This window comes from Neopsephotus bourkii, unplaced genomic scaffold, assembly GCF_033783945.1.
Source record: "Neopsephotus bourkii isolate Nb327-2 ecotype Australia unplaced genomic scaffold, CSIRO-AGI_Nbou_v1 NB_1139, whole genome shotgun sequence".
NCBI classification, from domain to species: Eukaryota; Metazoa; Chordata; class Aves; order Psittaciformes; family Psittacidae; genus Neopsephotus; species Neopsephotus bourkii.
In genome coordinates, this window is record NW_026901625.1 from 690,168 (window position 1) to 717,383 (window position 27,216).

The 27,216-nt window shown below is 57.7% G+C and overlaps 1 protein-coding gene across 3 annotated transcripts; it reads left to right on the plus strand.

Moving 5' to 3' along the window:
• Positions 1-26,865, plus strand: CDK18 (cyclin dependent kinase 18). 3 transcript variants are annotated; one of them, XM_061362830.1, is made up of 17 exons: positions 1-308; positions 14,852-14,983; positions 16,274-16,428; positions 19,199-19,344; positions 19,877-20,002; positions 21,469-21,525; positions 22,260-22,374; positions 22,510-22,604; positions 22,682-22,744; positions 23,033-23,156; positions 23,234-23,354; positions 23,646-23,743; positions 23,976-24,081; positions 24,284-24,326; positions 24,752-24,842; positions 24,991-25,068; positions 25,459-26,865. In XM_061362830.1, exons 3-17 carry the CDS (start codon positions 16,305-16,307, stop codon positions 25,491-25,493), a joined length of 1,422 nt encoding a protein of 473 aa, XP_061218814.1. In that variant the 5' UTR covers positions 1-308; positions 14,852-14,983; positions 16,274-16,304; the 3' UTR covers positions 25,494-26,865. The 3 variants fall into 3 exon arrangements, with proteins under 3 accessions (XP_061218814.1, XP_061218813.1, XP_061218815.1); XM_061362829.1 differs by lacking the exon at positions 14,852-14,983 and having other exon boundaries at positions 2-308; XM_061362831.1 differs by lacking the exons at positions 1-308; positions 14,852-14,983 and adding an exon at positions 5,165-5,297.
• The last annotated feature ends 351 nt before the right edge of the window (positions 26,866-27,216 follow it).

Genomic DNA, 27,216 nt, shown 5'->3' on the forward strand with positions numbered 1-27,216 from the left:
GGCGCTGAGGTTGGAGCAGCGGGCGCGCGTGTCCGCGGCTCCTGCGCGCACCGCTCCCGGCCCGGCTGCAGGGGCACAGCGGGGCCGAGCCCATCCCGGGGCTGCGGCGGGGAGGAGCCAGCGCCGCACCGAGCCCAGCGCCGGGTCCCGCACTGCTCCCGCACGGCTCCAACCCCTTCCGGCTCCGGCACCGCTCCAGCCCCGGAGCGGCCCCGCAGCTCCCGTTGCGCCGCCCCTGCCCTTCCCCGGGACCCGGCGTGGCGGCGGCAGGAAGGAGGAAGGAGGGAGAGCGACCTGCTCGGCGGTCGGTGAGTACCGGTAACCCCTGCCCATCGCTGCCCGCAGCCCCGGCGGCCGGGGAACGCCGCTGCCTTCGGGACTCTTTGGGCAGAAAGTGCTCGGGGAGGGGGGGCTGAACTTGGAGGTGCAGCTCTGGACAAGCGCAGCAGGGGGTTGTACCTGGCTGCGCCGTAGCGGGGGGAGCCCTGCGCGTGTTTTCGTCCTAAACACGTTTAGGAAGCCCTTGGGCAGCCCTGCGCTCTCTGTCGCCTTCAGCACGCACCGGTCGGTGGGAACCCCTGGGATGGGTCCCTGTGGGAAGGACTGGGGGGCCCCCGGTGTGAAAGGTTCCGGGGGAGCTGGTAGGGAGTGGGGTAGGTTCCCAGGCTGGAATCCTGCCGCCGGGGGGTTCCCGGGGTGGATCCTGCCGCCGCTGGCTTCCTGGGCTGCAGTCCTGCCCCTGGCCGGCAGCTTGGGTTCTCGTTGTGCTGCATTGGTTTGGGGTTGTCAGTCTCGGCTGGATCTCTCCAGTACGCCTGTTGCGCTGACAAGTTCCCAGGGGCATGCAGAACTTGCCCCTGGGTGCTGTCCCCCTCCTCTCTGGCGATGCTCCCCTGGGTAAGCCTGGTCTCCCTGCCATGCCAGCACTAGCTCCTGTAGTCAGGCTTTAATGCACTGCCCCTTCCCTCCGTGAAAATCAGCTGCAATGAGTGTGCTGGGTGGCGGGCACAATGGTGGCATTAGCTCTGAAAAAGAAGAAAGCATCAGGGTCCAGCCTGGGGCTGCTGGGGTTGGGTTTTGGTGCTCTGCATCAACCAAATGAATGGCGTGATGTGTGCTGGGGTTGGAGAAGGAGCCTGAAGGGGAAGTGCTTTGAACAAGCAGCAGGGAAAAGTTAGTGCCTCTGGATGAGATTTGTGAAGGGGCAAGTGCCTTCCGACAGGACCCTCTTCCTGCAAGGAAATGGGATTAATTTCCTCCTTAGTGGTAATGGGGCAGCGTGTGCTAACACAGAGAGCTGAGATGTGGGAAACGCAAACAGAGTCTTGTTGTGCAGTGTCACCAGGCATTGCCACGGCATCTGGTCACCCCATCTGTGGATAGTCATGAAAACCAGTTCCCATGATCCTTAAAAGATTCCCTTGATGCAAACAGCAGGCCATGAGCTAACCGGTCAGTTCGTGTCAGTGGGAACACATCAGTAGTGGCACGCAGAGATTTCCAAGTGCAGTCTAGAGCATCCTTTCCTCCCTGCAGAAGGCACAAGTACATTGATGGGAACGGTATGTCCAAGAGCCTGATGCGAAGAAGGAGCAGAGGCAGGAACAGAAGGAAGGTGCCTGGTTCACCCCATCCATGAAGCTCTATTTGTGTGTGTATGTGTGAAGCATTTAGCCCCCAGTTTCCTGATGTTGAGGTACCATGTCCAGTGAGGGCAGTTCCTAAACAAGTAGTGGAGCAACCTCCCCAGCAATGGCTGGGGGTTCCTCCTCTCTTCTGCTTGGAAAAGGGGAGATTTTGTGACTAAAGATCAGGACTCTGCAGGTGTGACCCTGTCCCTGGCCTTGCTGAGGGTTCTGACAGACCTTGGACACGTCAGCATACCCTATGCCTGAGTTCCCCCATCTGCTAACACTTGACCTTGCTTTGCTCCCCGAGATCTATAGAGCTTTGGGATGCTGGCAGAGATAGGCATGGAAGCACTGAAATACATGTCTCAGTGCTGCAAAGGCCCCTTTCACTACACAAGCACTCTTTGTGGGCCCCTGAATGGACCCTTCAGACAGGCTTGGAGTGACAAAGAGCAAAGTGATGGTGTCACACATTCCTCCGTCACAGGTGACTGAGATGCAGCTGAAGGAACGTGCTGGCTGCTTCCCACTGCCTTCCAAAGGAGCTGCTTTCAACCTCAGTGCATCCATTGCCATCGGTGCTGCCTGGTTCAGCACAGTTGGGCTGGGGACAGCCAAGAGCACGGGTGCAGGAGGAGACAGCTTTTGCCTTCTGTCGCTGGCACTGAAACCAGGCAAGAGAGATGAAGGCAACTTCATTTTGCACACAGGGAAGTGGAGAGAGAAAATGGCTTGCTCAGGGTGCTGCAGGGAGCCTGTGCTAGCGCAGGGCACTGAGATTTGACCTCCCAAGTGCCTGAGGAACCTCCATCCTCTGTCCTGCGTGCTGTGCTCTGCCGGATCGTGAGACAGAAACCTGTGTGTGCGCTGTCTGTACATCCTGTGTGCATTCAGGTACCCACGCTGCGGATTCCACTGAGCCCATGCCCTTGGGCTGGCCCTTCTGGCTAGGCATGGATGTCTGTCACTGCTTGTAAACCCTGCGGCATTCCTCTGGCTCCCACACGCACCTGAGGCCTGGGCCAGGAGCTCTGGGAAGCTCCAGAGAGTCTGGGCCACGTGTTCGGAGCCGTGTCCAAGTCACAGCGAGGGCTTCCAGGAGGGAAGAGCCTCCTGAATTCCCCTTCCACGCTCCGGGAGCTTGAGGCAAACATCAGGCAGCGTCTGCAGGGGTCCTGGCTACAGAGCTCAGAGATCCCAACCCAGGCTCTGCACAGTGACGGGGTTGGAAGCCTCAGAGGTCAGCTCTGGCTTACGGCATGGTCTTGGTTTACGCCTTTACAGGTAGAACACCAAGAAAAGGTCTCTCTTTTCCAAAGGCCCTTGAAGTGCTCTCAGCAAACTCTGCCCTGCAGAGGGTTCACCTCCTGGGTTGGCTTTCCTCTGAATTCCCTTGCTTCTGCTGTTTGTCAAGGGCAGTCTGATAGCAGAAACAACCTGTTGATGGATGTAGATGTGAGAGCCCCGATTGCAATCTGGTGCTCAATTAACTGCAGAGTCGCTCTGTAATCAGAGGGAGCATCTTTTGCTCTCTTTACACTGCTAAGCAAGGGGGGGGATTTTTCAGATAGCATTTTGCCTGCAGCTCCTCTGCTGCTTGTTTGCTCTCACAATCTCAGCTCCCATCTTTGGCTGGAAAAGGAGCTGCTGTGAGATGGTTTTCCAGCCCCGGAGCAGAGCCAGGAGGGCTGCAGAGGTGGATGGGGTTCCTCTGTGCTGCCAGCACCGCTGCACTCTCTCATCAGTCTTGATCTTTCTTTTGTCTCCCTCCTTTTGTGTGCCTGTTCTTGCTGTAGCCCCCATCACAGCCTGAGCTCTGTGTTCTGCCTTATGGGTTCCCCACTCTTTTGGGGATGAGCTCCAAGGCACCCCAATGAAGGCCAGGTTTCTGCTGTTAAGTCTGGGCACGCTGCGTTCCCACTGGGAAATGGCCACAGATCCCCAGCCCAGCACAGCCCACGGCTGAGGATCTCTGCTGAGGATGGGACCACTCCTTTGCACACCTGAGCAGCTCTTGTTGGATTTCTCACTCGTGCTGAATGCAGAATGCTCCAACGTGGAGGCAGGACCTGCAGGGATGCTGCTTGGAGCTGGATATCTGAAGGTCCTTTCCAGCCCAAGCCATTCCATGGATGCTCGCTGCTTTTTGGGAGCAAGGTCTCCCAGAGCAGCTCAGGTGGAGCCATTTCAGAGCATCTCAGTCTGTGCTGTGCCTCTGTTCCGCTTCCCTTTTAGCTTCCTCTGTGCATTTAAATCAGGGGTGTCTTGAAGCAGGGATGATGGCTGCACAGTGAGCCCTCAAGCTCAGGGGTCAGTGGGCACAGCCATAACACAACCAATACATTATCCAGGCAGCACATCCCTGGTGCAGTGATGTCAGTGCCCGGCACTGTCACCTCTGGCAGCCGCAGGAGCCCATGGTGTCATTGGAGCTGTTGCTGCTGCGGTCGAGGTGATGGAGATTCTGTCTGTCCTTTGGGCACCCTTTGCTGTCCCTGTCATGTTTCTATCACTGGAGACCTCCACGTGAGCCCGTTCCCCTCCTTGTCTTCCTTCCCCCTCCCCAAACGCTTAGCTGTACCCTTTAAAACAAGCCAGGTTTCCCCAGCCCGGGGGCTGGAATGGGGCTGGGTTGGAGCAGTTTCATGGGGTGCTGCTGTGGTGACTTCTAATTGAATCACTAAGTGAAAAAGGAGAGGCTGTTTGAGCTCGCCATAAACATGGAAACATCCAAAGAGATCAAAATGTGCTTTTTTGGGGAAGCGCAAACATTCCAAGCGTTCCGGTTATTTCTGCTGCTTCTCTATTTGGATTTCAATACTTTCTTCTTCCTGGCTCTATTGAATTACCTTGGGAAGTGTCAGGATGCTGCTCCCTCAGGGATAGGATTCAAGATCCCGCTTAGGTTCAGCTGCAGCCCCCCCTCTGCTGTCTCGCTGCCCACTCTTGGAGCTGGTGTCTTTTTTTAGCTGCTAAATATGTCAAGGTTTGTGAACGGGAGCCTTCACTCGGCGCTTGTGAGCATGCACATGCAGTTAGATTCAGCAGGGCTGGGGGTTCTGTCTGTGTTCCAGCATGGAACATCACCTGGAGCTCAGGTTTATGCCTTCGAGCATGAGCGGGTGGAAACCCTCTTAGACTGGGGGCTTATGCACCGAGATGGGTACCCCAAGATGCAGGCAGGGACCTACGGGGACCTTCAGTAGCGCTTTGGGTTCCTTTCTTTTTCTTTTGGACTTGAAAAATCAGGTTTGAAGACTGTAACAGCAGCTGAAATGGTGTCTTTTCACCCAGCAAGTGCATCTAGCCATGGTGCTCGGTTAAATCCCCCTTCCTGCCTTACCTCAGCAGATGCTTGAGTGGTTTAAATCAGCATTGCTCTGCAGGAGACCCACAGCAGCACAAACACAGGGCTTTTGTCACCAGCCCAGGCTGTGAGTGTCACAAGTCCTCTCTGGTTTCATAGTAGGACATCTTATAACGTGAGCTTGTGTCATCTCTGCTGTCATCCAGATAGCACAGAGAGCTAGAGACTAATTTCTGCAGCACCAGCATCCCAGTGACCTGATAGCGTGATCCAGGATCCAGTCCTGATCCAGTTGATCCATAAACAACCAACCAAAGGAAATGGGGTAGGATCCACTGCCAAATCTCCATTTACTTGCTGTGTGACCTCGGGTAAGTCCCATCCCATCTCTGCACTCCTGCTTTGGATACTAGAGAGGATGGCAGCGGAATTCACAGCCAGTACAGTTGCTATGAGTGAGATGCTTTGGCCATCCTTGGTCACAGAAGGGCGAGGAGCCATCCCTGTGTTCCTGTAGGCATAATAACCTTCCAGCATCTGTTCTCCACGCCTCAAATTGGAGCAGTGATTTAAGCACAGAGGAGAAGCAGCAAAGGAAAATCTGCATTCAGCCTAAAGCGCATTGCTCCTTCTGCTACAGCTACTCCGGAGGCTTGGTCAGCTTGTAATTATTAACTAATTAAGAGAGCAGTAATCACTGTGCCGCGGGATGCAGGAAGTGTTGGCAGTCGGGAACAAGCTGTATCTCACAGATCCCAGCCTTCCCTTATCTGTCCTTTGTATTTTGCCCATGTTGCGGTAGCTGAGTTCCAGCCCTGCCCGTCGGGCTCTCGGAGGGGCAGCGCAGGTCAGCCTGCGGCTGGATACCTCCGTGTGCTGTTTGCCTTTCATGGTTGCAATTAGGGGACTGAAGGGCAGTGTTAGACCAGCGCAGGGAGCAGCTCCACCCCAGGCTGTGGTTGTGAGCAGGACCTCTTGGCAGGTCTGCCAACGGTCCCCATCCTGCTTGAAGGAGACCACATCTAGGGGCGAGCCTTTGCAGCCCTCATGATCTGCTCGACAAGGAAGGCATTGAGGTGGTGTTTCCTCAGCATGGCACTGCCCAGAGGAGGTACTTTGGCCACTCCAGAGACTGAAAGCCCCTGTTTATCCCAGGGGCAGACAGGCTGGGATGGAGGCATTGCCCATGGGTAGAGCTGCCTATCGTTGGGGGTGTGGGGGACCATGCAGAGCCCGTGTCACCCCTCAGATGGAGCAGAAGACCCGTAGTCCATCAGCTGTATTCTCTTTCTTGAGGCTGGAACACTGCTCAGTGCAGGAGGAACCTCTGCAGGGCCAAGTCTCACTGTAGGCTTGTGTGATCGAGGCAAGAAACCCTTAAGGGGTGCTCAAAGCAGCCGAAGGGTTTGGTTTTCTGCCTGTTTGGTGTTCGGTTCAAGGCAGAAAACTGGGTCTGAGGTGGGGAGGATGGGCTGTCGGGGCCATCACAAACCACCCTCGGCATCAAGAGCTGAGAGGAGGTGGGGATACAGGGCCCTGGAACTACAGGAGTGGTTGTTTGAGCCCCACGTCCGAGCCTGGAAGGGTCCCAGAAGGGCTGTGGATGCTCTGGGCAGCCTTCCTGGTACCTGGGGTTGAGGCAGGAATTTGCAAACACCATTTGCAATGTAAATGAGTGTGTGGGTCAGGGAAGCAGCATTACCTGCCTGGGAGTCTCGGCAGGAGGCAGGACCAGTGGGTTTAATGCTCTTTTTGGTCATACCCAGAGGCTGTTTTGTGTCTTGTCCCCAGACTGCTCTCTCCATCATAACACCCCAGTTACCACCTTCGCATCCCTCCCTGCCACAATCCTCCTGCTGTAGCAATAGCTCTCAGCTGCCCTGGAAAGAGCAGTAGCAGGGAGGAGCTTTCCCATCCCTTGTGTTGCTGCCCTGTCCCCAGAGCCATGGCTGGGACGCACAGAGGTGCTGCTTCTGCTGTGGGATTCCTCCCAGAGCCCAGCAGTGATGGAAACAGGCACTTCCTCTGCGCAGGAGGAACACACAACAGCATCTGAGGGCGAAGACATGGTTTAATACATCCCCATTAGCAGCATGTGTTCTGTTTAAGTACTTAATCCCTTTCAATCCCTTCTTATTAATGATTAATTGTGCAATTCATTGCACTATGATAGCAGCACTGCGAGTGCAGTGTGTACAAGCAACCCCACCACTGTTAAAGCAGCTCAGGATCTGGTGTGGTGCTCGGAGGGGGACACCTGGGCTCTGCTGATGCTGTGCTCTGTGAACACAGGCCCAATCTCCTGTCTCTTTGGGTCTCGGATAGATAATCCTGCCTTATCTCGAGCGTCCCTATGAAGCACACAGCTTATCGGCTGGTGAGGCAGGAGAGGAGTAGAATTGAATGCAGCCAAGTGAGCTTTGAACAGCCCTGCTTGATGTAGTCCCTGTTCATCTCCTGTTCTCTGAGCTTTGGGGCTCCTTGACTCTCAGGGCCTGGGGAACCACATGGGGATGAGGGCTCCATCTCAACCCAGGTCCGGACGTGCTGCTGGTGTGTGACACAGGGCAGAGCCCTGGGGCTGGGGGCAGCGCATGCAGCAACGCAGCCCCTGCCTCCTCCTCACAGCATCCAAGGCCTGGGGAGCCCAGCCCTGTGTTTGCCTGCTCCCTTTCACTGGTTATCTCCTGCCGGGCTCCGTTATCTCCCCCAGTTGCCAAGGCCTGTGCAGGAGCCCATCAGGCTTGTCAAGGACACCAGAGCTGTGCGGGGGATCCTGCTCTGTGCAGTTTATCAAGGGGGTTGGGAGTGAATGGAGAAGTGGAAAACTGAGCTTAAACCCGCATCCATCTCCTTGCACACTCGTTCTGTGAAACCCCAGCAAATCCACTCGCTTTGGGCGTCATTCCCATGGCTGCCAGTGCAGCCTCCAGGCCACGGAGCAGGGAGCTGGGGCTCGGTTTGGCTGCGTGGCGCGGGTGGCATTTACACTTTAACAAGGAGCAAGGTTTACCTGCGCCCGGGGCTGCAGGAAGCGGTCGGTGCTGTCTGTGCGGAGGGGAGCATTGGTTTGCAGGTGCCCAGGCGCGCTGCCTCTGTTGGGACACGTTTCACCTGGGATCTCTGGCTCTGCTGTCCAGATGTGGCCGGGGTTGGTGCAACGTGGAGGTGTCAGAGCCGTGGTGCTGCTTAGGGTGAGGGTGTCAGGGATGTGGGTGCCTGCAGGCGGTGCAGAGGGGTCAGTGCAGAAGGTGCCGTAGGCAGATCTGCAGGCACATCCTGCCCTGCGCTGCCCAGGTACCAGAGGACATCAGGATGAGGAGCATCTCACACCAGGCTCCCCTCTTTCTGCTCTCCCAGCTTACTGAGAAGCTTTTTGGGCACACGTCCAAGCTGGTTGAGAGCCCTCAGGAGCTTCCATACATCTAGGAGAGCCCCTCATTTACCATTGCTTATGCTAGTCAGATCCTAAGTGGAGCAGGACTATCTGAGGATCATTTGCTTTCAGTGGTTGTTCCTTGAGACGTTTGCTGCTGTGAAAATCCCTTCTGGTTTGGTTTTGCATGATTCCTTCCCTGCATGTGGCCCAGACAATCTCAGTTTTTCACTCTGTTGCCCAGCCCCTGGCTCTTTGCTTCCTGTGCGTGAAGAAGGAGAGCAGTGTTGTGGAATCAGTGCTGAGATCTGAGAAGCCAGAGGAGGAATGACAGGAGCACTTGGCTCCCTTCAGTTTATGGATCAAAACCTGCACGTTCAGATGGGGAGCACAGGGACAGGAGAGCAAGTGAAATCCTTCTGCACCGGAGCAGCTTTAAGGGTTTGCAGCAGTTGTGCATCCCCGCAGGGCAGGCAATGCTGGTGGCTTTTGAGGTCGTGCATGTGCAGGAGCCAGGAGCAAGGGAGAACCATCCCTGGCGGGTGGTCATGCTGGTACAAGGGTGCCTCAAAGCCTGGCATCCAAGCAGCCACACAGAGCTCTTGCCAAGTTCACCACCTCAGAACAGTGCTGTTATCGCACCGGGATCCCTGGCAGCCACCTCCTGGCTCAGGGAATCTGCCTTCCTCCAGCCTTGACAGCAGCTTAATAGAGCAGAGCTCCCTCATCCCTGCCTGCAGCAAGGACCAGAGCAATCCCTTGAGGGTGAGGTGCGGGCTATGGGTCTGGGAAGCAAAGCCAAGCCAGGGAGATCATCAAGATGCCCGCAGAGCATCTCAGCCCTCTCAGCACAGGAACTGCGGTAATGGTGATAAGGAAGGGTCTGGGTAAAAGCTATTTCAGCATTATCATGATGGGGAGACAGGGGTGCCAAAAGCAGTTACAGCTCGTGCTGAGCTTTGACATCCTGGGGTCCCTGGAGCGTTGGCTCCTCGCACTCCCTACCTGTGTGGCTGCATCTGAGGGGAGATCGCACCCGCACACGTGCATGGAGCCCTCCGAGGGTGGCTGCATGACTGGTTGATGGGTAAATAGGAGCTGAGGGCAGGCCTTGGCAGGGCAGGACCTGCAGTGTTTGCCTTCCTGCCACATGACTGTTGCAGAGCCTTGAACAGATCCGACACCCTGCTGCAAAGGGGTTTACGTGCCTGATGCCAAGCATCAGCTGCTCCAGAGCATCGTCCTGGGGGGACCCAGCCCCTACCTGGTGCTGTCAGCCCTGGAGTGGGCAGGAGGAGCTCCCCTTTCATTCATCTGTTTCCCTCTTGCTGTCTGAGGGCTCTTTGGGGCTGGTTTAGCGGCAGCATCAGCTCCAAGGTGCTGCTGGATTGAAGCTGGGACCTTCCTGGGGGAAAAAGGAGCATTCATTCCCTGTGGAGCTGCCTGTACAGACTCCCCTGCTCCTCCTCCCATTGGCAGGGCCGGGTAGCACAGAAATCCATGGATGTATGGGTCAGGGTAGGGCAAGGACTCCTTCTAGGCTCCTAGAAATCATGTGGCCAAGTGCTGGGCTTTGAGTGCCTGTGGTGCTGCTGCTTCCTATCAGCGCTGTGCTCCTCTTTACATTAAAGCTGTTTCCTTCCTTCTGGGAAATGGAGGGCTCTCGAGATCCCTCGGTACCAGGGTCCCTTTCAGAAGCCTCTTCCCAAGGATCTGCCTTCTGTTTCTTCACCTTGCCCTTGGGAGCTCCTATTCTCCGCAGCAGCGGTAGCTGCACATCACGCATTCCCGTGGCTCTCGGGGGCACAGGGTGGCATTGCCGCTGCTTTAAACACCCTCCTTAGGAATGCCTTTGGAAAGGGGACCCGGGCCCCTGCTCCGGTGTCCCTGTGGGCAGTGTGATGCCAGCAGAGCCGTGATCACAGCCCTGGGCACGGCTGGCTCCTTCCGGCCTTGTTCTGGGCCAGGAAGAGGGATAAATCCGTGGGTCACAGGGGGAACATCCCAGTGTCTCCTGTTAGAGAAGGAGACGTCCCCTGGCTCCTCCTGGCCGCGGCAGGGAGAGCGAATCCAGGCTTCCCATGAGCGCTGGAGTGCGCGGCAGCAACGGGAGCGCTGTGTGGGCTGGGCACAGGGGGAAAGCTCTAATTAAAGCGAAGAGAAGGGAAAGGAGGGATGAAAATAGCAATTAAGAAGGCAGCAGCAGACCCTACATTGCGAGGGTGGGGATGGCAGCGTTGCACATCCCTGAGCTCATCCCGCGGGATGGTGCTGGGAGAGCCTTGGTGGGACTTGGTCTCTCCTGTCTCAGGGATCTGCTCCCATAAGGTGGATCCTCCTTCCAGGCAGCAGTAAAGGAGGGGCAGGTGCTGACAGCCTCACCCCCAGGTTAAACGCTCCTGAGACAGAAAACAAGAGGCTTTGTGCTATGGGGAATGACTTTTGTTGGCAGTCAGAGCCTGGCACCCTCTCCTCTGCCTCTCGCAGCCAACTGGGAATGCTGGCTGCCAGCTGCAGGGATGGCAGGGGATGTCTGTGTGTAGGGAATGTCCTCAGCAGGATCCATGAACTCTCTCTGGGTTGTGCTTCTCTATTCAGGACCCTCTGCTTGGACTGTGGCAGTGAATTGCAAGGAAAGGCAAGGACCAGGCTGGCTTTTGCTGGGAATGACCTGTGTTGATGCTGCAGTGCTGGGAGCTTGGTGTACACAGCTTGGTGTGAAGGACATGCCCACTGGGTGATAAAAGGGTGAAAGGAGAAAGTGAGTAATGGGAAGGGGAAGAGAATGGCAAAATACCAGGAGGCTGATGAGCATTGCTGAGCTGCCAAGTGCTGCTGCTGCCCTCTCAATCCCAGCACAGCTCCTTGCTCCCAAGCATCACATTGCTCATGGTCTAGCTCTGTCCTACAGCGCTGCCATCGTGGGACACACGCCCTGAGCGACCATAAAGCAAGTCTCAATAACTTAGATAGCTGCCATAGCACATGGAATAGCAAAGGGAGCGTCTTGTCCTGGAGCCAAGTGCTGGGCTCCAGGGACAAACTCAGCGCTTTGGCTGAGCTGTTTCCTGCTGCTGCCCTTAATGGTGCAGAGCAGCAGTGGTGGCATCTTCAGGGATCCTGGAGGGGGTGAATGTGCCATAGGAACACTGTCGTGAGCACCTCCAGGGTGGCCCAGTGCAGCAGACACTGGGAGCGCTGAGCTCCCAGCAGGACTGGGCTGTAGCTGCTGTCTGAGGGCATTGTTCTTGCAGGCAAAGCCTGGACCCCAGGTTAGCATCAGCTGAGGAAGAAGTGCCCAGTGTTTGCAATAATGAGCATCATTTTAATGCCTCCCTCGCTGCCCTGATCTCACCAAGAGCCGGGAAGGGAAGAGCCAAGGGATTGCTGCTGACTGCTCCGCACTGGGCTGTGGGCACAAAGAGAGGCAAAATACACAAAGGCAGAACAAACCTCCTTTGTGTGCTCCTGTTACTGGGCTCATTGTCAGCACCGGGACAAGTGAGAGGAGAGATGTGCATCTACCAGAGCAGCTTTCCTTCGCGCTCAGCCGTGCATCGAGCACAGCTTAGGACATCTCCAAAGGCTGGCCTGGCAGGAAGGTTTCCATAGCATTCACCATTCCCAGGTGATCCTCATGTCTGCTTGAGGCTGAGATCTGGATGTGCTCCAAGGCTTGGCGCAACCTGGTGTAGCCGTGGCAGGGGTTGGGACTGGGTGAGCTTTAAGCTCCGTTCCAACCCAAACCATTCCATGCTTGTCTCTTAACAACCTTCCAAGGGGTAGTTGCAATGCTGCAGGTGAGGGTTGGGAGCCCGGCAGTGCTGGGTGCTGTCCCCCCTGAACCAGCTCTCCCAGCCGAGGGCAACACCAGCAAGCTGGAGGGGAGGAAGGATGTGTCATCATCCCTGATTTATGGCTGGGAAAACCGAGGGATGCGGGAGCCGGGGGGGAAGCCAGGCTCCTGCCCGCTGCAGTCCCTGCCCTGAGGTCTTGCTGCTTGCTGCATGGCTCCTGTACGTTAATAGGAATTGACTGCCCTCACTTCCTGCAGGGTCCTGACCTCCTGGCAGGGGCTTTGCTCACCCACAGGAGGGAAATGTGAGGCTCAGAGCTGAGCCTAATGTGCAGATGTGGAGGGAGGAGAGAGCTGGCCTGGCTCTGCCCGCATCCCTCACCGTCTGCTGAGAGTAAGTGCTGCAGACTGCTGTGTGATGAGCACATCGCTGCCCATCCCGGAGCCTGTGCAGGATGGGGGCCCTGCTCTGCAGCCGTGCTGCTCCTTGCTGCATCTCTGTCCATCGGAACCAACCTACCCGAGCGCTCAGAGTGTGCTCTGCAGATCTGAGCTGGGCAGGGACCAGCTGGGAGCGTGGTACCCAGGGAGGATTCCATCCCGACAGCTGGGCAGCCGTGGAGGCGCTCACTCGGTGGCCAGGGGCTCACATCCCTCCCTGCTCTCCTGCCCTTGCCCTGCCGGGATTCCCAGCTGCTGCCCAGCCCCTGGTCTATGTGAGAGTCATCCCCAGAGCGCTGGAATTCCCTCTGGCTTCCCAGAGCAGCCTCAGACCTCTCCCCATCCCCTCCATGCCCATGCCCAGGACACGGCTCTGGCCCCACTGGGACAGTTTGGGGCATTGAGGAGCCAAGTTCTGCACAGGAGGATGCTCCAGGGATGGGGCAGCCACAGCTTCTCTGGGCACCCTGTGCCAGCGCCTCAGCACCCTCACAGGGAAGAGCTTCTGCCTAGGAGCTCAGCTCAGTCTCCCCTCGGGCAGGTTCAAGCCATTCCCCTTGGCCTGTCCCTACATCCCTTGCCCAAAGCCCCCCTCCAGGTTGCCTGTAACCCTTTAGGGGGTCTCCAGCCTTGCGGTGTGAGGAGGGGCCTGGTTCATCTGGAGCTGCGACTCCTTCCTTATGTAGCCCCATAGCCACACACGGCGATGCTCGAGGGCTCCCCGAGCAGGATCCATCCTTCCTGTGCCGCCCGCAGGAGTGAATCCGTGCTGCCTCATAGCCGGGAGCGGGAGCTGCAGCTGCTGAATAGGGCTGTTCATTTGCCTTGTAAACACAACTGCGAAGCTCTCGGTTTAAAACAAGCATCCCAGGCCCTCCAAGCCTCCCACCCTTTCAGCTGGGGAACGGGGGCAGGAGTCTCCTGTAATGGGAAGGGGAAAAATGGAGCCACTTACCGTCTGTGAAAAGCAATGAAGTGGTGACTGCTTGAAAGCCTTTCCGAGCCCCTGCAATGTGCTGAGGGAGAAGGGGGCAGCTTCAGACACTGATGATGCTTTGTCTGTGCCTCAGATACCTGCCTCTTGAGTTCCACAGCAGAGAGCAGCGGGCTTTGCTGTACGAATGCAAGAGGGATTCGTGTGGGTATTCCCAGCCCGAATGCCTCTGGGAACAGTTTGCTGTGAAACAGGGAATGTGGTTATTGCCGGTGCAGCAACTGCAGCTTCAAACGCGGTGTTTAAGGAATCGTTAACATCTTGTCTTGGGCATGTGATGGGTTTTCCTGATGGGATTCAGCTTTGGGTTCTTTGAAGTGCTTCAGCCAAGTATTTACTCTGACTGTATTACAGCAAGTGCAGATCGTTCCCACTCTGGCTTCAATCCCCGGGCCTTGGCCAAATCCCAACCAGAGTGATTTCATTTTTGCCTACCGGTGCCTAAATTCCCTGTTGCCACCTCAGACTGCTGCTTCCCTTCGTGTCCTGCCATGCAGCGTCGTGTTCCTGCAGGTTGTTAAGCAGCCAGCTTCTTCCATCCTGGATGACTACTGCTGAGGGCTTGCTGCGATTCCCTTCGAGGTCCCGCAGCAAGGAAAACCAAGTGATGGCACTGCTTCCCTTTGCAAGTGTCACTTTCTCTTGGGAGGTCAATCAATGCCTCCATTTACTACACCAAATGTGGGGGGAACAAGAGGCAGCCACAAGCAAGTCTTCCTTTGAAATCCACACTGTGGGAGAGGGCTGGGATGCTCCCTTCAGCTGTTAAAGGGATGCACCCAAGGAGACAATGAGTGTGAAGCGGGTTTGGGATCCATCCTGGATACTCTCTTTTCCCCACTGTTCAGGGTGCACAGCTTTGCTGAACCTCTCCCTTCCTCTCTGAGCTGTGATGTAAGCACCTTGAGGGACTGGCGAGGGGGATCTCATGCAGCTCACTCTTCTCTGCCTGTTGCAGGTGAAGGCAGGCTGGTATCTTCAGGGGGATTTGAAGTCAGGTCATTGCAGCGCTTGCTGCTGTGAGTGTCCTTGCACTGTGTTATGGACATGGGCAAAAGCCTCTCAGGATGCTACCAGAGTGCAGAGATGGGTGGAAACGTGCTTATGCTCTCTTCTGAAAGAGCAGGCACTGGGGACTTACCTGAGCATTAATGCAGAAAGTGGCTTTTGTTTGAGTCCCTGGTGTACCTGCTGGGAGCATCAGGGGTTTTACTCTTTAGACTTTATCCTTGGCCATGAGGAAAGCACCAGCACGGAGACTTTGTTAATGCTTAATGCACTGGTGCCAGCATCTTTGTTTCTGTAGTGCCCAGGAGACATTGCAATGTCTGAAGCCTCAAGTGGATGTGTCTAGCATCCTCCTGCCTCTCTTTGCAACTGAAAGCAGCCTCCAGCCTCCCTTCCCACCCCCGGGCAGACACCCCAGCCCTCATTCCAGGTACACAAGCTTTGCTGGTGAGCCCTTTTGCAGCATTAAAGGTGGGAGATGAATGGGGATGGTTGAGGGATGCGAGTCCCAGGATTCAGGTGAATCCCCGGGATCCTCGGGGGATTGCACCCACAGCAGGGTGCCGTGCCTCACAGCAGAGCCTGGCAGACACCCAAACAGAGTGGTTTTATTGCTGACAGATAATCTTTTAAGCTTTCAGATGCAGGCATGTCAAGCCAAGTGTTCCCGTTGCCCTGGCGACGCGATGCAGCAGCTCCCCGATGCTGTGTCTGAGCGCATCAGTCTGGAATGCGATCACTTTGTGCTGATAAGCCCAGGAGCAGCAGAGACAGGGAATTAGGCTGCTGGGCTGTAGCAGGAGCACCAGGAGCAGGGGGTGACCTGCTCCAGGAGGAGCTGCAGGGTGTGTGTAGGAAAGGACCAATCTTGTGTAGCTTTTGGTGCTGGTTTGGTACCCAGGGATGATGTGAGGCGCTGGCACAGGGTGCCCGGAGAAGCTGTGGCTGCCCCATCCCTGGCAGTGCTCAAGGCCAGGTGGGACACAGGGGCTTGGAGCAAGCTGCTCCAGTGGAAGGGGTCCGTGGAGCTGGAGGAGCTTTAAGGTCTCTTCAACCCAAACCAGGCTGGGATTCTGTGACTTTCCCCTTAAGATCCGCCCTGGGCCAGTGGCTGAGAGGAGCATTAAAGGAGCCCAGTGGTGTGAGTGGAAATCCCCTGCCAGACAGGTTAGAGGATTGGGGCAATCAAGGCTGGTGGAGGAGCATCCCTGTGCTCATCGGATTGGGAAGGGGAGGGGGGGGGCAGACCCAAACCTTCTAGGACTGGAAGGGGCAGAGCCGTGGCTCTTTGGCTCAGACAGGCCTGGCAGGAGCCACAGCAGGAAAGGCAAAGCCATGAGTGGCTCCCTCAGCCTGCTCCCATGGCTGCTCAGCTCCGCGCCCTTTGCCGTGTGTCCCCGGGGGGGTTCTTCCTTTAAGGGTTTTATTGCTTTAATCACATCCTTGGCTGAGGCCTTCCTAAAGCCTCTACAGGATGAGTCATTCGGGACCCTGAGAGCCGGAAGCATCTCTCCCCTTGCTGTGGCTCTCAGGGACTGTTCGCTCTGCACTGTTTTCCTTCTGTTTCTGCCCTGCTTTTTCCTTGTTTCCTGGAGTTTCCGAGGATGCTGTAAGGCGCAGCTGCATTGCTGCAGGTGGTGCAGGGTGCAGAGCCCTGCTCTGGGCTCAGCCCCGGTGTCCAGCTCCAGGCTCTCACCCCGCTCTGTCCCGTTCTCCGCAGGGCTCCGCCGCCCCTCGCAGCACGAGCCACCATGAACAAGATGAAGAACTTCAAGCGGAGGTTTTCGCTCTCGGTTCCCCGCACTGAGACCATCGAGGAGTCGCTGACGGAGTTCACGGAGCAGTTCAACCAGCTCCACAACCAGAGGAATGAAGGTGAGGAGCCGCCGGGCTGGAGCATCTGGGGTCAGTGCTGCCTGCCTGCAACCAGCTCCACTCCAGCCCTCAGGCCTTTCGCTGGGTGTGTGGAAAGTTACAGCCCCCGTGTCTGTGTTGTTTTCCCCGTATCCAGCAGGATTAATAACACCGAGTCATTAAATCTGATCTGCAGAGAGATTTATACTTGCATAAGGAAAGCCTTATTAGGAGGGGAAGGTGTTTGCACAAAATGGAGCGGAATGACACATCCGTGGTTAAGGTGGAGAGTGGGAAAGTGTGGGATCTCCTCCTGCCTGCCCAGAATGAAGGTGGTTGAGCCCTCCAGGCTGATACCTCCACCAAGAGCAGGGGAGCATCAGGGGCTCCATCCCTGATGCTCCAGGGAACCAGCCCTGGCTCCTGGACCCCACTGCTCCTCGGGTGCAGGGAGGTTTAGGGTTAACACCTCCATCAGCAGAACAGAGCACATCCTGCTGCAAACAGCAGCCTCCTGCAGGCTGGGGCAGGCTCTGCTGTCTCCTGTGGGCACATCAAGGGAGAGGCGATGCTGGAGGCACAGACTGGAGTGCATCGAGCCGAGGTGGCTGTGCATGGGCAAGCAGGCAGAGCACTGACAGCCCTTTGGGAACCCGGTTCTTCCAGGGGGAGGTTTGGTGCTGCAGGAGCAAGGCTGGAGCGCTCCTGGCCATCACGTCATGCGCCTGCTGCTGCCTCCTCCCCACACAGCGCACTCATGTCGGTGCCCTCAGCATCACTCGGGTCACGTTCAAGCTCTTCTTCCCCTCACCCTGCAGCCACAAGTGCTGGAAGCTTTGGCTGCAAGCAGGGGCTGAGGCCCTGATGTAAGTGCCTGGCACTGGCAGGGAGGGCTTGTGCTCTGCCAGCAAACCTGCTTGAAAGGAGAGATGAGGCAACCTCATTTAGGGCTGGCTTCCCTCACTCCTGCAGCTCCCGATGCTCCTCTTTATCCCTCCAGGCTGCCCTGAACAGCATCCCTTCATCCTGCCCTGAACAGCATCCCTTCATCCTGCCCTGAGCAGCATCCCTTCATCCTGCCCTGAGCAGCATCCCTTCATCCTGCCCTGAGCAGCATCCCTTCATCCTGCCCTGCTCCGACCCATGCACGCCTCCCCTCACACCCTAGCAATCTGTCAGGGCTATAATTAGACTTGAGCCCTTAATTAGATGTGCAGAAGCTGTGGGGATAACGTGGTGCAAGGCTAAGGCCTGGGTGCTTGGGGAACCTCTGCTCTGGGATGGCTGAGCCTGGGCTCCTTGTCTCTGCTGTGCAAACCCAGGGGTGGAGAGGAGACTTCTCTGCTCTTCTGCTTTCATGAGGTGTTTGTTGGTCACGGTTCTTCCTGTGCCCTGATCTGCCTGCAGGGCTGCTGGATCAGAGGCACAGCTGCAGATAGCACTTTTCAGGGCAGGCTGCGTCTTTGACCAAGGTTTTGGGCTTGTTTACCTGTGGGAACCAGCACAACTTCACCCAGACTCAGTTAAAGTGGATTGGTTGAACTCTCTTCACTCGGGTTTTCAGTGGCCTTTGGGTCTTTTCCAGGTAATTTGCTTAGGAAGTGAGCAAGTTAAAAAGATTGGATCCACTTTCGTTGATCCACATTAATTTCATACCTGCGATCAATTCCGGGTAAGCTTCCAAACCCTTCCTGCCCAAACAGATGGTGAGCAAGGGGCAGGGAGCAGAGGGGGCACTCTGTGCCTTGCTGCTTCCTGTGTGCCCAGCACCTCCTGCAGTGATTCAGGTGCTCCCGAGCCCTGTGGCTTGGGCTGGTCCCATCCCTTCGGTGCGGGCTGTCTGTGCAGGACACCCTGCATGGCTGGGTCCCCTGGTCCCGCAGTGACCGTGGCACCGGCGCACGTCTCTTCCCAGGTCACTTGCCTGCCACCTCTCATCCATCAGCTGAGCAAACGGCAGCCAGGTCCCAGCCCTGCTCACTGCCCCGTGAAAAGCAGCCTCCAGCAATGAGCTCATCCCTGGCTGCCTCAGCACATGCGTTAGGCAGGGCAGGGGAGTGTGTCTGTGCAGCCCAGGGGGAGGGCTTGGCGAGGGGCAGGGTCCCAAGCTCAAACTGGAGCATCACAAGGAGCCTGGAGAGGGGCTGTGGACAAGGGCCTCATTTCTTGCTCTCTTGAGGGTGTCTTGGGCTCATTGAGGCTTCACGCCCGGGGTCCATGGGGAAGAGCTGTTTCTCTGAGCTGCTTTGGTTCCCAAGAGGGCTTTTGTGCCCTCGGGGTTGGGGCAGGAAAGCCTCGAGTGTTTCCCCAGAGGCAGGGCTCTCTTTCTGGGATGCTTTCATACAGACCTAGCACAGAGCTAGGGAGCGGTTCCAAAGTGCAGGTCGTGGTTTGTCTAATGTGATGGTAGTGAAGGTAATAGGAGGTTCAGATGACCCCTGCGATGATGCTGCAGCAGTGCTGCCTGGTGGCTTGAGCACTGGGCTGGGACATGGGACATCTGCGTGGCCTTGGGTATGAAGCGGTTCCTGTCTCTGCACCCTCCTCCCTGTCTGCCAAAAGGGGCCCTCATTGCAAGGGGCTGCATGAGGGATGCTGCTGAGCGGAGCTGTGTGCGTGGTGATGCTCAGGAGGCTGCAGCAAAGAGAGGCATTCCCTGTGCCTCCTGGGTACGGAGAAGGAAGGAGGCTTTCCCGTGGCCTCAGAGCATCCCTGCCTGCTCTCTCTCTTCTCCAAAGCAGTGCCTTGGGCCTTGGCCCTTCTGCTCACTCTCCTCTCTCTTTGTCCCCAGACCTGGGTCAAGGGCACCTGCAGCTGGGACACCTTGGCCGGGACTTGCGAGCAGACACCAGCCCCATCTCCCCATCCGAGGGGGAAGGCCAGACCCCGATGGCCGTGCGCTACCGCAACAGCGCCCAGCGCCGCTTCTCCATGGAGGCAGGTTCTGCTGCGGGATGGGGCGGGCAGGAGGGATGCAGCAGGTCCTGTTTGTCACCTACCTGCTGGCGGGAAGAGATGGGGCTTGACCCGTGGGGACCTGAGCCCTGGCGTCCTCTTGGATGCACTGGGCATGATTCCCATGGTACCTGGCAAAGCCCAGTGCACATCCCTGTGCACACCTCCCCTTCCCCTTTTCATTTGTCTGAGGGTCCCACAGATGCTGCCCCCATTGCTAAGACCAGCTCTGTTTAGAGAGCATTTCTGCCTGCATCACCAAATGGTTTGGGTTGAAGGGATCTTACAGCTCCTGCAGCTCCAACCCCTGCCACGGGCAGGGACCCCTTCCACTGGAGCAGCTTGCTCCAAGCCCCTGTGTCCAACCTGGCCTTGAGCACTGCCAGGGATGGGGCAGCCACAGCTTCTCTGGGCACCCTGTGCCAGCGCCTCAGCACCCTCACAGGGAAGAGCATCCCAGTCCAGTGCTGTCATCAGGTGCGTTCATGCCCTGCTGCTCCGTGCCCCCCTGCAGGATGTCAGCAAGCGCCTCTCCCTGCCCATGGACATCCGCCTGCCCCCCGAGTTCCTGCAGAAGCTGCAGATGGAGAGCCCGGAGTTCCCCAAGCCCCTCAGCAGGATGTCCCGGCGGGCTTCCCTCGTAAGTGTCACCGTGCGGGGCTGCACGCACACAGCCCCGGCCAGCCGGGTGCCCCCAACCCACACAGTGCCGCACTGTGCAAGCTCCCCGTGCCTTGGACACACACACACACAGCCCTGCCCATGCAAACCCCTTTCCACACACATTCCCCCACCGTGCACACGTGCATCTCTGCTGTGCACAGCCCTTCACTCACCTCTGCACTTGCCTCTTGGCCTGGCTTCTTCCAGATGGGACGAGGTGGAAAACCTCCAGTGCTGGAGCGCTGCTGCTTGAAATGCAGATGCTGGTAAATAATGAATTAGCCTTTGCATTAGTGTTGGCATCTTGGTTTCTTCACTGCAGAGCATCAGCACATGGAGGAGTAAAACCCTGGTGCCCTATTTACAACAGTGCAGGCTCGTGTCCTGCTGCCCAGGGGTGCTCAGTGCTGTGCAGAGACAACAGCGAGGTCTCAGCAGGCCTGTTCGGATCTGACATGCGCTTTCAGGGGAGGGAGGAGGAAAGGAGAGCTCCCATTTACCTGCCTGTTCTGTCTGATCAATAGATCAGACACAGCCAATGTGCCATCAATATTCACGGTCCCCTCCATGAATGAGGCATGGTCCTGCAATACTCATGGCTGTGGGGTGTGTGCAGCACCTCTGGTTGCAGCAGCCACCCAGTTCCCTGCTCAGGACGCGGCTGTTGCAGGGGGTTTGGGGAAGCCAACGTGGAATAAAGAGATGCGCTCTGTTCCCCTGGGATTTGCTGCTCCAGATGCAGCCTGTGTGAGCAGGGAAGCAGCATCCCTGCTGCGTGAGCAGCTTGTGAGAGCTCTGTGGTCTGGGCAGTGCCTGTGGCAAGGAAAAGCCCTCCCATGGGGCAGAGCTGGGGAACAGGGGATGCTGTGAGAGCATCCAACCCCTGGGGCTGCAGGCAGGGCCCTGGGCACAGTGCAGGGGCTCCTTCAGTGCCTCCCTTCCCTGCAGAGTGACTGCTGTCCATCCAGCTCCATCTGGTGATGGTGAAAGGCATGGCAGTGATGTGCCTTGGGAGCCATCCCCTCCCCGGCACACAGGGGTTGGAACCGGATGATGTTAAGGCCCTTTCCAGCCCCCACCATTCCATGACTTTATGTTCCAGACTAACCAAAGAGGTGTCTCTGTTCCCACAGAAAGCAGCAAGGAGCAACACCTAAACCTGGGGCCTTGCAGCGTTGCCCTCTCACTGGGAGCAGGTCTCAGCAATGCACGAGTTACTGTTCCCAATGGGGAAATGTCCTTTCCACGCTCCATTTCCCCAGCACACAATGAGCAGAGTCCTGGTAAAGACCAGGGTGTAGGAACGCACTCGAGGAAAGGCTGGTGGTGTGGCAGGGAGGTGGCTGGGAGGAGAAGGGAGCTGCAGGGGGAAGGGGCAGGCGTGCAGCCTGATGCTGGTGCATCCGTCATCCCTCCTGTGATGTTTTCCTTTCTCTCTTACAGTCAGATATTGGGTTTGGGAAGCTGGAAACCTACGTTAAACTGGACAAACTGGGAGAGGTGAGTAGAGCATGAAAGCCCTGTGTGGATTTGAATTAAGTTAGAAGGGCAGATTGTAGCCGAATTCCTTCAATACCCTAGCAATTCGCAGTATGCTAGAGATTGGAAGGGACCTCAGAAGCTCATCCAGTCCAATCCCCCTGCAGAGCAGGAACACCTAGATAAGGTTACACAGGAACGTGTCCAGGCGGGTTTTGAATGTCTCCAGAGAAGGAGCCTCCACAGCCTCCCTGGGCAGCCTGGTCCAGTGTTCTGTCACTTCACTGAGAAGAAGTTTAAGTGGAACCTCTTGTGTTCCAGTTTGTACCCATTGCCCCTTGTCCTATCATTGTTTGCCACTGAGAAGAGCCTGGCTCCATCCTCGGGACACTCCCCCTTTATATATTTATATACACTAATAAGGTCACCCCTCAATCTCCTCTTCTCCAGACTATAGAGACCCAGCTCCCTCAGTCTTTCCTCATAAGGGAGATGCTCCACTCCCTTCATCATCTCAGTTGCCCTGCGCTGGACTCTCTCCAGCAGGTCCCTGTCCTTCTGGAACTGAGGGACCCAGAACTGGACACACTATTCCAGATGCGATCTCACCTTGTTCCTAGAACAAGTCTTTCTGTGGCCTTCCGACTTGGCCCCGTTGCTCCAAGCCATCCTCCCTCCAAGTGTCACAGAGCACACCAGTGTTGTGCCATTGGTCAGTGGTCTGCAGGGCTTGTGCTTTCTCTCTCCCCACGCAGGGCACTTACGCCACTGTCTTCAAGGGGCGCAGCAAGCTGACCGAGAACCTCGTTGCCCTGAAGGAGATCCGCTTGGAGCACGAGGAAGGGGCACCGTGCACGGCCATACGGGAAGGTGAGGCCAGGAGGGGCTTTCCCCATCACAGGGAGCAATGCTGGGTCGCGGATGGCTTTGGGATGGGTGCTGTGGGGTGACCGCTGCAGTGACCCAGGGCCCACTGCCCCATCCTGCCACGTCCTCTCCCTGCAGTGTCACTGCTGAAGAACCTGAAGCACGCCAACATCGTCACCCTGCACGACATCATCCACACGGAGCGGTCCCTCACCCTCGTCTTCGAGTACCTGGTGGGTCTGGGAGGGTTGTGTGGGAATGGGGGGGATGGATGTGGGCAGGAGGGGCTGACGCGTGCCTCCCGTTGCAGGACAACGACCTCAAGCAGTACCTCGATAACTGCGGGAACCTGATGAGCGTGCACAACGTGAAGGTAGGATGGGGATGAAGGGAGCTCAGCTGAGCGTGGTGCATGGGGCTGGGTGAGGCTGGACCCCCCCTCTCTCTGCGCTTCATTCTGGTTATGGTGATGCTCCTCCAGCATCGCTCCAGTCACTGCACTGTGCGTGCAGACGTTGTTCCTCCCCTGATGACGGGCCTGAACACTTGTCTGTAGCGCATCCCACCCCAGGCCAGCTTCGAGGGGGCTTTCCTCCCACGAGCAGACTCACTTTGGTGCCCGTGTCACCATGCTAAACGCAACCCCTTCTCCTCCCCACAGATCTTCATGTTCCAGCTGCTGCGGGGTCTGGCTTATTGTCATGGCAGGAAGATCCTGCACCGAGACCTCAAACCCCAGAACCTGCTCATCAACGAGAGAGGGGAGCTCAAGCTGGCTGACTTTGGTGAGTGGAGCTCGCTGGGGAGGGTGCAGCATTGCCAAGAGGTGCAGCTCCTCAATGCCCGTCCCTTTCGTCCTCAGGACTAGCCAGAGCCAAGTCAGTCCCTACGAAGACGTATTCCAATGAGGTGGTCACACTGTGGTACCGGCCCCCTGATGTCCTGCTGGGATCTACCGAGTATTCCACACCCATCGACATGTGGTGAGCTCCAGCCCCAGTTCCCTGAGCCCTCTGAGCTGCTGGGTTGGGCATTTCCACCTCAGCACTGTACATGCCCAGCACTGGTTACACCGCAGGGTGCTGGGATCAATCTGGTTCCGTGTCCCCTGGGCTCAGCTCTTTGGAGCCCCATCGGGGTGAATGGTTTCCTGTAGCAGAGAGGGGACGCAGCTCCTGGAGCTCTTTTCCCTCTCCCGGAACCTCGGCCAAGGGGTAGGGGCTGGCCCCAGGGCTTCTCCATCCCTCATGCCAGGGTCTCTGCTGCCGCTTTAGGGGCGTTGGGTGCATCCACTACGAGATGGTCACCGGGCGGCCGCTGTTCCCCGGCTCCACGGTGAAGGAGGAGCTGCACCTCATCTTCAGGCTGCTGGGTGAGGCTCGCCTTGTGCTGTACCCGCAGCGGCCACGCGAGGGCAGTGCGGGCCCGCGGGAGCCACGGCCGAGCGCAGCCCGGTGCGGGCCGGGCAGCAGGGGCAGAGCGCGGTCCGCACGGACCGGGTGCGGGGGGCGCAGGCGGGGGGGTCCTGCCTCTCTCTGCCGTGCATGAGGCTCTGCTCTCTGCACCGCGTCAACGTGGCCCGTTCCCCTCTCTTCCCTCCCCAGGAACTCCAACGGAAGAGACCTGGCCCGGGATAACGTCCAATGAGGAGTTCAAGGCTTACAATTTCACACAGTACCGAGCGCAGCCGCTAATAAATCACGCCCCAAGGTACCTCCCTGAGCAGGGACATGGGGGGCACGAGGCGGGGTTGTGCTGGTTGGGGGGACCGGTTTCATTTGCTGCTTGTGGTGGTGGCAGCTTCTAATGCAGCTGGGCATGGAGGGCCCGGTGCCACTTGTCCCTTGCAGTGACCACTGCAGTGTCTCCTGGGTGCAGTAATGCTCCGTTCTTTATTTCCTCCTTCTCTCAGGCTGGACTCGGAAGGCATTGACTTGCTGATGAACCTGCTTCTGGTGAGTGGTAGAGCACCCCATGTGGATGGCAAAGGGATTCTGGAGCCAGGCAGAAGAGCTGTGCATGCAGAATAAGCCATGGCTCTACAGCTATAGCCTTGTATAAGGCTATAGCCTATTACCTTAACGGGAGGCTATAACCACCTCCCATTAAGGACGGAGAACCAGCCTTTACACTGTGTCCTCCAACACGAGTGCGAGCACACAAACCCGATGCTCCATAAGGTACAACAGGAGCAGTGCCCCCTGTGCTCACACAGCTCGTGCCATGCCCTGTGCCCGTACAAACAGCACTGGGAGCTGCCTCCCTGGTGCGCGCAGTGCTGGGACCCGCAGCCACCCGCATGCATCTTGCTTGGGCACCCCCTGCGCGTGTGCGTGCCTGGGGGCAGCCCCGGTGTGTAACCGCCTCTCCCTGTGTGCAGTACAAAGCCAAGGGCCGGATCTCGGCGGAGGCAGCCCTGCGGCACCCGTACTTCAGGAGCCTGGGGGAGCGGGTGCACCTCCTGCCCGACAGTAAGTGCCCGTGGAGCCGGGGGCAGCGTGGGGGCTGCGGGAGCAGGGGGCAGTTGGGTGGGATGGGAGCGTTGGGCGCGAGGTGCAGGGCACCGGGGCACCGCTGTCCCTCTTGGACTGACCCCCCTCTCTCTGCCCCCCCCGCCAGATGCCTCCATCTTCTCCCTGAAGGAGATCCAGCTTCAGAAGGACCCTGGCTACCGAGGCTCAGCCTTTCAGCAGTCAGGTAGGAGTGGGGAGAAGCGCTCTGACCCCATGTGGTGCCATGGGTGCGAAGCGCTCTGACCCCATGTGGTGCCATGGGTGCGAAGCGCTCTGACCCCATGTGGTGCCATGGGTGCGAAGCGCTCTGACCCCATGTGGTGCCATGGGTGCGCTGGGGTTGATCTCAGTGGGTCCCACATAGGAAAAAGCCAAACCTCCCCCTGCTTCCTGCTTTAGTCCATAAATCACCCCTGGGGCATCCTTGCTTGTCATTTACCACGGCACCGAAGTCACATCCCTGTGGCCTGAGACGCTGCTCCCTCCTCCAGGACCGATGTGGGCTCGTAACCTCCTCTGCAAAGTGCTGCTCCCCAGCTGACCCCCCTGACCCATCTTTCTCTCTCTTCCTCAGCCCGAGGGAAGAACAGGAGGCAGAGTATATTTTAAACTTGGATCCCGTGTTCCCTCGTCACCATGGAGATCAGAGCACTGAGAAAGGAGACGGCAGCTCCCACCCGACCCACCGCACAGTTACTGACTCCAGCAGGACCATGCTGAAGCGCCCTTGGCCTTAGGCTCTCCCCTGCCTGTCCCCACCACCACAGCCCCTAATAGTTGCTGTTGAGGAACCTGTTGCCTTTCTCCCCTCTTGTTGTCATGTTACCCCCATCAGACGTGACCTGCACGTGAAGCACAAAACCCAGGGCAGCCCTCCCTGGTTTGCCCTTGCCTCTCTAAAATCCCTTTTTCCCTCTCCATCTTTTGTACCCGAATCCCGACGAGGATGGAGGGGCCTTCCCACTGCTTCCCCCAGCATCTCCCCCTCCTTGCCTCCATTGTGTTCCCAAAGTCAGTCAGCTGGATGCTCCCTAAGGATGTCCTGAGCTGTGAGAGCAAGGCCTGGCTTATCCTGCCTGGGGAGCAGATACCTGGTGGTGGGGCTGTGCAGAAGTGGAGCCTGATGTTGGCTCTGTGCTGCCTCCAAGGCCTTCATCCAGCCCTTCCCAAGCACCGACGGAGCGGCCCCTTCCTCCTCTGGGATCCTGCTGCCCCAGCACCCTCTGTGCCAGCGTCCCGAGGGGCAGGACACGGCTCCCAGCCAGCATCTCCCCCCGTGCTGAGCATCCTCTGCACAGCAGCGTGTTGCACACACCCACCCCAGTGCAGCTCTACCCAGAGGAAGGGGGGAGAGGTGCCAACCCTCCCACAGCTCAGCTGTGGGTACCAGAAATAGACCCGCGGAGAAGCAAATCCTCCCTCAAACCTCTCTGCCTGGCCTCTGTGTTTGCAGCCAGCACCAGATCGTACCAGCCCTGACTCAGACCGATGCTGTGTGAGCGGGATGTGCGCTTAGGTATGGTATGAACGGGCTTTGCTGGCTGAGGACTGCTCCTGGTGTGTTTTGCCCTCGGTACTTCGGAACGTGCCAAATCCATCCAAGCGAAGCGGCCCCTGCTGCACCTCTCCCCCACAGCCCGCAAACAGCATCAAACGTCTGCCAGTGCGTGAGCGTTGTCTCCCTGCTGTGTAACATCCACATCCCTGCTCTGGCTGGCTCCGCTCACTGGGCCTCTCGCCCACCTCCATCCTCCAGCCATGGATGTGGACAGGACACCGGGGACTTGGCGGGTGCTGTGACCATCACCTGGTGCTGGGACTGGCAGGACACGCCGATGCCTTCATCCCTCACGCTCTCCCTGCCCTGTTCCCAGGGGGTGAGGGCCGGTTTCTGCTCTGCTCCGTGTCGTTTGCTCTGTGATCCTTGGAAAATGCAAAGTGTGAGGATAAACGTGGAGACCCTGGAGGTCCCCAAAGCTTCTGGGGTGACTCCTCCCTGTGCCAGTGCTTGCTGCACCCTCTGAGCCCCCCCCAGTCCAACCAGAGCTGTTCGCTCGGGTTTGTCCTAGACAAGCATCCAGACGTCTGCATTGTTTGAGGTTTGCCCATCCCTGCTCCGCTCTCTCGCTGTGTCCGGCACAGAGCAGGCTGAATAGTTCATTAATTGTTTCCAGTTGATAGGGAAGAGCGTGAGCAGCCACCAGTGACGCATTCACCCCCATGGCAGGGGACTGAGTGCCTGGTGCCTGCCCCGGGCTCCTGCTCCATGGGGCTTTGCAGCGGGGAGGTTCACAAAGGGAGGAGGAAGCCTCAGCGCTCCCGTTGTCCTCTG

Bases quoted from the DNA above. Each gene is read 5' to 3' on its own strand.
- CDK18 (XM_061362830.1), top strand. From the start codon at position 16,305: ATGAACAAGATGAAGAACTTCAAGCGGAGGTTTTCGCTCTCGGTTCCC. The intron at 23,157-23,233 runs GTGAGTGGAGCT...TTTCGTCCTCAG, and splicing joins GCTCAAGCTGGCTGACTTTG to GACTAGCCAGAGCCAAGTCA. The intron at 24,327-24,751 runs GTGAGTGGTAGA...CCCTGTGTGCAG, and splicing joins TGCTGATGAACCTGCTTCTG to TACAAAGCCAAGGGCCGGAT.